The 9,506-nt window shown below is 36.7% G+C and overlaps 1 protein-coding gene across 1 annotated transcript; it reads left to right on the forward strand.

Moving 5' to 3' along the window:
• The first annotated feature begins 124 nt into the window (after positions 1-124).
• LOC113052240 (sorting nexin-15-like) lies at positions 125-4,914 on the forward strand. The gene is made up of 8 exons (XM_026216637.1): positions 125-341; positions 791-826; positions 900-1,020; positions 1,194-1,309; positions 2,019-2,358; positions 2,455-2,604; positions 2,710-2,919; positions 3,825-4,914. The coding sequence occupies exons 1-8, from the start codon at positions 240-242 to the stop codon at positions 3,935-3,937; spliced, it is 1,188 nt and encodes a 395-aa protein (XP_026072422.1). The 5' UTR covers positions 125-239; the 3' UTR covers positions 3,938-4,914.
• The last annotated feature ends 4,592 nt before the right edge of the window (positions 4,915-9,506 follow it).

Genomic DNA, 9,506 nt, shown 5'->3' on the forward strand with positions numbered 1-9,506 from the left:
GGGTCAAACGCTTTCATTTATTCGCACGTTCAATGAAGACACCATAACTAAAAATCCTAACTTGACCTGACATGACTTGTATTTTGTATTTAAGTGTCGCTGATATCAGTCTGCGCATGCGCTTCTCACAAAGCAGGAAGTATCTGTTCCACACTGACAACAACAACAGTCCAATCACGGCCCCTTCATTCTGTCTCCATATTTATACTACTGTAAATTTAAACATATAAGTGACAGTGATGTCTCGAAAAACCAAAAAAGAGGAATATCACCGCTTCTTCACTGTGACAGATCCACGCACACACGAGAAAGGACACACGGAATATAACGTGACAGCAAGGGTTAGTAGCATCAAATCATATCACTGAGAGGAATAATACAGTGTCGTTATTAACAGTTGACGTCCGATTTCTGAGTATTTTGTTCTGAATGGACTGTTGTGCTGATTTCAGGTATCTTATTTATTAATATTCTAAATAACCAAGATCTTTATCATTTAACTACTCGTCAACTGCTTTGTACACTTAATAAACTGTGCTTCATAGCTACAAAAACAATATTTCAAAATAACTGATCCTCATAAAGAGTGTTAATAACTCTTAGTACAAGGCGTTGTTAATCTGTTTTGCTTCGAAACTCGTGATTTAAAGAGTCTGGAACGAGGTCACGTGACTTCAGTGTCTCATGCACCAGTCTCCCCCGTTCCTCATTCATGCATACAATAATTACCCCTTTCAAATCCTCTCCCTTCGTGTAATGTGCTTTAACTGATCTGTGTCTTTCTCCACAGTTTGTATCAAAGACACAGCCGGCGAATGTTAAAGAGGTATGAATATCCTTGTGTATTTGCATCAAGTTGCATCAAGATGCATCAGGCTCATTGCTGGTTTGATTGGCAGGTTGTGGTGTGGAAGAGGTACTCAGAGCTGAAAAAATTACATGGAGAGCTAGCGTACACTCATAGGAACCTGTTCAGACGACTAGAGGAGTTTCCCCCTTTTCCACGAGCACAGGTTTTTGGTAAAGTAAACAGGAATTACTAAGAAATTATGCAAAAAAATATTTACTGGTTGGTCATTTTTTATGACTTCACTTTTTAAAGCACTTAGTCTGCTTCATTGTATTTTGTTTGACATCTCCCACTGCTCTCTATTCTGTGTTATGTAATGTATTTCTCTGTCTCGCTCTCACAGGGCGTTTTGATGAGGCTGTGATTGAAGAGAGGAGGAAAGCAGCTGAGGCCATGCTGCTCTTCACTACAAATATTCCTGCTCTGTACAACAGCCCTCAACTCAAAGAGTTCTTCAGGGTTAGACATATACAGACATTATGAGAAATATACATTTATATCATTTATTTTGTTTGTATTTTTTTTTACTTATAAAATCTGTACACTACAATTTAAAAGTTTGGGGTAAGCTTGATTTATTTATTTATTTATTTTTTTTATATATTATTTTTATTTAAATAAATTAATACATTTATTCAGCAAGGATGCATTAATGGGGTTCGTACCCCATATGTGCCTCAAAAAAAAAAAAAAGTGACCGTTAAAAACGTTTACATTGTTACAGAAAATTCGGTTTTAATACTGGTTCGTTTAATCTATTCAGCATAAGAATCACGAAAAGAAACCAACATTTTTTCGACATTGATAATAATAAAGGCACATGTTTAAACTGTGACATAAAGACTGTGAAGCTGTGATAGACTAAACTAACCAGTATTTATGTGAAATAATTTTCTGTAAAACTGTCACTTTTCATCAGATCTGCATATTAGAATGATTTCTGAAGGATCATGTGACACTAAAGACTGGAGTAATGATGTTGAAAATTCAATAAATAAATTAAATGTGACCCTGGAGCACAAAACCAGTCTTAAGTCGCTGGGGTATATTTTTAGCAATAGCCAAAAAAACATTGTATTGGTCAAAATGATATTTTTTTTCTTTTATGCCAAAAATCATTAGGGTGATATTTTTATGTTTACATTTGTCTTTTTTTCTCCTGTCTCAGGGAGGAGACGTGAGAAGACCAATGGAGACAGCTGCCATTTCTCCATCTCTTCCGCCGCCTCTCATTCCCCTTCCTGAGAGGAACGCTGAGCTGTCCGCTGAAGAGGAGACAGGGAGAGAGGATCCTATCCAGGCCCAGGAGCTGGAGTCCAGCCAAAGACTGACCGATCTAACCCAACCTGAAATGGCTGTTGAGGCTCTCAGTGACATGGAAAGCAGCCCCACACGAGAAACACAAACAGAAATACAAGGACTGACAGAAACAGAGAAAGAGACTGACATGACAACACATAAGACTAATGGCACAGACCAATACGCTGCTGCTTCAGACACTACAAACTGTTAGTTTGTTACAGTTATCAATCATAAAAAGTCATTTTATTGTGTTTTTATATGATTTCCATCTTATTTTTTCATTGCTGCTCTCCATCTTCCAGCTGTCTCACTTGGAATTCCCGGCTCTCCACTCGACCAATCAGAAGAGTTTGATTCACTGTTTGACTTAGGATTGGATGATCATTCAGACAAGGCCCCGCCTCCGCTTTCAGATACAGACCTCGCTATTTTTGACCCATGTGCCAAAGAAGGTAATGAAGTCTGCACAGTTTAACTCATCATTTCTACATATAACTGGTTTTCTTGTTGTTTTTTTAAACCAAACCTCACTCTCATCACCTTACTCAATCTTTCAGATCATCCGTATGGATCACCCAGCCACGCTGAACTCCTGTCCGTTCCTCTAACCGCTCCAGATGGGACTGAGTCTGCTGGAGATGTGAGCTACGTGTACCAGGCCAACGAAGAGCTGAGTGCTGCCAAGGAACGAGAGCGAGAGGGCGAATACAGTACAGCAGTACAACGATACAGGACGGCTGTTGATATATTTATGAAAGGAGTGCACGGTAAGAGAAGGAGGCTGTTCTTGATAGTAGACAAACCAACTGCAGTATCCTACAATGCTTGACATGACTTCATTTCCAGAGTGACTTATGAACTTAAAGTTATAAGGCGTACAAAACTGAGGGTAAAATGCTAAATAGGTTCACTACCGTTCAAAATGTTGTGGTCGGTAAGATTTATTAATATAAAAATGTTTTGTTTTATGCTTATTTAAGGCTGCATTTATTTGATCCAAAAAATACAGTTAAAAAGGCAGTAATATTGTGAAATATTATTACAATTTATAATACCTCTTTAAAATTTTAATACATTTAAAAATTTCATTTATTCCTGTGCATTTTCAGCATTACTTCAGTCTTCAGTGTCACATAATCCTTCAGAAATAATTTGTAATATGCTGATTTGGTGCTCAAGAAATATTTCTTATCATTTCTAGTCAGTTGTGCTGCTCAATATTTTTGTGGAAACTGTCATACATATTCTTTAATGAATAGACATAACAAAAGTATTAATTTCATTCCAAAAATTATTTAACTAAATAAATCATACTCAATATTCCAATATTTAAAGACACCACAATGTTTTAATAAGCTGCATGACCAAAACATTGCTATTTCAATGAATATAGTAATATTTTTCTTTTTTTTCTTTTTGTTTTCCATCTAAATAAAAACAAAATTGAAAAACTGGCGTATTACATATGCAGATTACAGATCCTAAATCAGCCAAATGCCAGTTTACACAAGTACGTTAACATGCAATGTATTTTTTTTTTCCCTCAAAGCAGGAAACAAGCTCTATTTGGATGCAATACACAATATTTAAATAGTTGGACTAAACTAAACCTCACAGCATCCCTTTGTTCTACCCTTCTCTTCTCTTTCTATTACTCATTCTCTCTCGCTAGGAGATGTAGATTTGAAGAGGAGAGAAGCAGTGAAGAGGAAGATTGCTGAAATCCTAGAGCATGCGGAGAGACTTCTCTCCATACAGACTCCCACTCACGAGCACAATACATAGAGAAACAATTTAAACACACACGCACACATACATACCCACTCAAGCTTCATCAAACCTGGGATACCCAAGCACACTCCCACATACATACTCTCATCAACCTGAGTTTTGACTAACACACACACACACACACACATATATATATTGAAACCACAGTTTCACTTAAGTGCAACTCGCCGGCCACCCACACAGTCAACACACACACACACACACACACACACACACACACACACACACTTGAGTCCCACACTTACCTTCCCGCTCACTCAGTTACACTTGCAGGATATGTCCATCGGTACTATACTCCCTGCAATGTAAGACCACCACAACAGAGTTTTACTTCATATGACACTATTTTAACTTAATAATCTGATCCTAAGGAACTGGAAATGGCTTTTATTAATCCAGTGGTTGATCTGTTGTGTGTATTAAGCTATGTTATGTAAATGACTGTTTAAATGAAGACATTGCCTTTTCAGTGAATACTGCCTGTTTTGTAAATTAAAACTAAATGAATATATAAATTGTTATTATCAACATGAAATGGCATTTGTGACCTATTTTACTTCGGTTATATGAAATTTCAGTATGGAACAGGACGTTCAGTGACTGTGTGTAGTCAAAATGTAGGGAAGGGGTTTGATTCCATCCACTGGGAATCGATTGGATTGTGGGCGTTTCATAATAGAGTTTACAGTCGATTGTAAAATGATACTCCAGTCCTGAAACTGTGCGCTTCATTTTGGGGAGGCTGTCATTATTGGCTATTATTGCTGTAGCATTACATTACATTAGCATTAGCTGGCATTAAATTGCTGCATGTTCTCATACTACAGTAGCTTAAGGAATATGTTACAGGTTCAATACAAGTTGAAACTGTAAAGGAATAGTTCACCAAAAATAAATAAAAATAGCTAAAAATGTACTTACCCTTAAACAGATTTGAATTTGTTTCTTCATCAGAACAGAATTGAAGATTTGGATTTAGCATTGCATCACTTGCTCACCAATGAACTCTCTGCAGTGAATGGGTGCCGTCAGAATGAGAGTTTAAACAACTGATAAAACATCACAAGCAATCCACACGACTGTAGTGAAAACTGCATCTTTGTTAGAAAAAAATCAAAACAAATCCATCATCAAGACATTTTGACTTCAAACTGTTGCTCTTCTATAATATTGCTTTCCCCAGTGAAAAAGCTGTCTGAATCAGGAGAGAAATATGCACTGATCGAGCACTGTTTACAAGCAAGAACAGTCTGAAACATGAATATGGATTTTGATATGAAAGGACAACAGGCGATGGACTTTTTCACTAAAGGAAGCATTATTTTGGATTATTGACTGGTATTTTGGCTAGTTTAAAGATTAAAAACATCTTGATGGGTTTGTTTCTTTCAGACATTCAGCTTCACTTCACAAGACATTAATTCATATACTTGAGTCATGTGAATTACTGTATTATTGTATTACTGGATTATTGTAATATTTTCTCAGCTGTTCGGACTCTCGTTCTGACGGCACCCATTCACTGCAGAGGATCCATTGGTGAGCAAGTTGTGTAATACAAAATATCTCCAAATCAAACAAACTCATTTACATCTTGGATGGCCTGAGGGTGAGTCATTTATAGCAGATTTTAATTTTGGGGTGAACTATTTTTTAACATAATGAATTTAAATGATTCAGTTCATGTCATGATGACTTGAATGAGTTTGAGTGCAGTTTATTGAACACTCCACCAGATGTCGCTGAACTAGATCAAGACATCAGCGCAGATAAATCTCCATCTCTAGAGCCGTCATGTGTCTTGTGCACTTTGGCTCTGTTTCTGGAGTTGGGTAGAAGGGAAGTAACGAGTATAAAGGACACACAAAAACAGATAACATAGCAGAAAGAACTAAAGGGATGAGCTGAGGATGAGTGTGGATCATCTCTATTGTCAGTGGATGGAAAATTCCCTCTCTTTTCCCTCCTACTGTTGTTTTCTCTCTCTTTCTCGCTCTCCCGTCGGGCTTGTGTATTTGCTGTTTTGGCTGCCTGGGGAGAATGTGGAATGGAGAGATGTTACCGCACCTGTGTGTGTGTGTGAGAGATGGAGAGAGTGACAAAAAGGAAAACGGGGGGAGATGGAGTGTGTTTGGGCATTAGCATGCTGAGAGTGTCAGCTCTCGATGTCCCTCTCTCCCCCTCTCCATCCCTCATTCTATCTCTCACTCACCAATCCCTCTCTCCTCAGTGTCCATGGCAATTATACCATCAAAACACTCCAGCCAAAGAGGATAATTGCAACCTGAGTACTGCGGAGAGACTGAGAGGGAGAGCGAGTGAGATTGTGTGTGCGCGGGCGCGTTTTCTCACGTCTGTGGTATCTGTGAGAGTGCGAGTCGGTGCATTTGATTGTGTTCCTGAGGTTCTCCACCGCATTGTGAGAGTCATTTCGGTCAAAGATCAAAGAATATGTTTGCGGTGCTGAGAGGACAAGGACAATCCATTGAAGACATGCACACTCTCACGGTTTTAATGATGTGCATTACCGCAGTCAGTTAGTGAAGCTCAAGGTCAGAGGCGTAAACTCGAAACACAGCTTCAGTTTTATCAGAAAGCTGCTGAAACAGTGGCTCGACTGGATCCAGCATCCAGTGTTGTGATGGTTACATTTAGTGATATCTGAGATGCAGGGTGGCTTATATATGCCTATTTATGCTATAGATGACTCTCCATAAAATTCACAGGCTCAAAACTATATTTTAAAGTGTATGCTCCAAAAACTGTTAAAAGGTATAGGGTCATTAATATATTTTTTAAAGCAATGAATACTTTTATTCAGCAAGGATGGTTTTAAATTTATCAAAAGTGAGATCAAATGTATTTATGATGTTACAAAATATTCTATTTCAAATAAATGCTGTTCTTTTGAACAACTTTATGTAAAGAGGAAAAAAAAAAGCAGCACAGCAGTTTTCAACATTGATAATATATAAAATAAATAATAATTTATTAAGAACCAAATCAGCATGTTAGAATGATTGAAGATCATGAGAGTAATGATGCTGAAAATTCAGCTTTACCATCACAGGAATAAATTACATTTTAAAATGTTAAAATAGAAAACAGTTATTTTAAATTTTAATAATATATATATATATATTTTAATAATATTACTTTTATTTATTAATTTTATCAAATAAACGCAACATGGAGAGTGTAAGAGATTTATTTAAAAAGCATTAAAAAAAATCTTGACCACCTCAAAAAAATATAATATAGATTAAAACCTATATACATAAACGCTGTTAAAAATATATAAAAAAAATATATTTTTTGTTACAGTACACTGAAAAATGACTTTGAAACACTTTTAACTCAGAAATAAACAAAGATTAGCAAAAATTAAACGCTAAATATTGCAGAAGCAAAACTTAAGCAATTATTATGGCAAATTAATTGATGTTAACAAGCTAAACCTTATTGTAAAGGGGGCTAAAGATATTTTTGAAAACATGATATGCAATGTCATGTGCATAAAGTAATTTATTCCATACTGGCACTAGTAAAATTACCATTTCTAAGTCATTCTGCTCAGTTATTGCCTTCTTATGTCAAAATATTTCAAATTTGATCAGTCTGCCTGATGTATGCATCTATATAAAATATCCCCTTAAACACGCTCACATCCTGCATGTGTGGATTAGTCGTCTTTGGTGTTTTTACGTCTATGTGGTACTAATTTCTGAGGACTGGATTCATTATTTTGTCCCTTCAGTTTGAATATCCTCCAGTTCAACTGCAGTTGTCACTCACTGTCTCTCCTCAGTCACCTTGCCCAGGGCTGAATGTGTGAGTGCTCTTTCCTCTCATACACACTTTCCCTCAGAGGCGGCCAATGGGCAAACACTTTGCCTGTCCATCGACCCCCTCAAACGTCTATCCCCGCTCCTGCTTTCTCTTTCTCTCTCTCCCTGCTGGAAACCACATTTTCATTCCGCGCATATTACCGACTCATAATGCAATATGTTTGATCGTGACTCATTCAAATGAGACATTTTGATATGTCTCCCACCATTTGAAAGGATCGACATTCGTGTGGCATTTTTAAAACACTGCTCGCAAATGGCTGCGTCCCTTTGGTGTATTTCATAGCTCTTTGTTAGAATTGCTCATGCATTTTAATATTGTTTGCTGTCAGTCATTTGGCTCCAGTTCAAAGGATTCAGTGTGAGTTGCTAATGTAGTTCAAAAGCCTTTCGGCCTGACCTTACAAAAGGTGTGTGTATGTTTACAGTGCAGATGGACTGTATTAGCGGATAAGGAATTTAGCAATGCATTTAACACCTGCATCGCACAGTTTTTACAGAGAAATATAAATGAGTCAGAAATGAAGCAGACAGAAATCCGTTAGCATTAATGCCACTTGTCGAAGTATGCAGGATTTTTTAATGTCCTGTCTGCTACTGTATTTATCCAATATTTATGTTTTCAATTTCAATTACACTTGGATCGCTCTACAGTCGCAAGGACCTTTTATTAATAATGCTTTGTGTCACATTTCTTGTTTCCATAACAACTGGGTTATTGTGAACAGTTTGGTTGGTTGAGGGGTATTTCAGTGAAGTGGGGGAGAGAGGGAGTGATGGAAACAATGAAAGAGAGAGACAAGGGGTGCTATGAAGAGGAGTGGAGGGACCGATAATCAGCTTTCACACATTGAGGGGTGGAGGAGTCTCTGATTATGAAGAGCTCTGTTGCTGCTTTTTCATTCCGGCCTTGGCATACAGTCTCAAAGGGCACATGTCTGGGGGAATACGTAATGAAAATAAAAAAAAAGTTAATTTAGAACAACAAAAAACAGACCCCTTTAGTTCTGAAATATTGTTTATATTATGTATTAGCCAATTATCTACTAACATATTTTTATGCATGCTGGTAGATATTCATGATCTCTCATAACACTCAATACTAAGTCAGATGTTTATTCAAGCTTCCTGACAAAAATTGTAATCATATGTTTCCAACATACTACACTCAGTGTTGTTATGATCTAGCTTGTATGTAGCATTAGTCATAATTGTTATTAAAAAGAAAATGTGAAAAAAAGAATGTGGACAATTCCTATTAGAATCCTGTTATTATTTAGAACCTCTCCTAAAGCATTCCGGTGAAAACAAAAAAGAATTCTCCTATAACCAAATGTGACCCTGGAGCACAAAACCAGTCTTAAGTCGCTGGGGTATATTTTTAGCAATAGCCAAAAAAAGAAAAAACGTTGTATGGGCGAAAATTATTGATTTTTCTTTTATGCCAAAAATCATTAGGATATTAAGTAAAGATCATGTTCCATGTAGATGTTTTGCAAATTTCCTATCGTGAATATATCAAAACGTATTTTTCGATTAGTAATATGCATTTCTAAGAATTCATTTGGACAACTTTAAAGGTGATTTTCTCAGTATTTAGATTTTTTTGCACATTCAGATTCCAGATTTTCAAATAGTTGTATCTTGGCCAAATATCGTCAGATCCTAATAAACCATACATCAATGGAAAACTTTCACTTTCACAAAATTTACAC

The sequence above is a fragment of the Carassius auratus genome, chromosome 32, assembly GCF_003368295.1.
Source record: "Carassius auratus strain Wakin chromosome 32, ASM336829v1, whole genome shotgun sequence".
NCBI lineage: Eukaryota > Metazoa > Chordata > Actinopteri > Cypriniformes > Cyprinidae > Carassius > Carassius auratus.

What these genes read in the sequence shown, in the direction of transcription:
- LOC113052240 (XM_026216637.1), top strand. Translation starts at nt 240, where the DNA reads ATGTCTCGAAAAACCAAAAAAGAGGAATATCACCGCTTCTTCACTGTG. An exon ending in TCCACGAGCACAGGTTTTTG is followed by an intron (nt 1,021 to 1,193) that starts GTAAAGTAAACA and finishes TCGCTCTCACAG; the next exon opens with GGCGTTTTGATGAGGCTGTG. An exon ending in TGACCCATGTGCCAAAGAAG is followed by an intron (nt 2,605 to 2,709) that starts GTAATGAAGTCT and finishes TCAATCTTTCAG; the next exon opens with ATCATCCGTATGGATCACCC.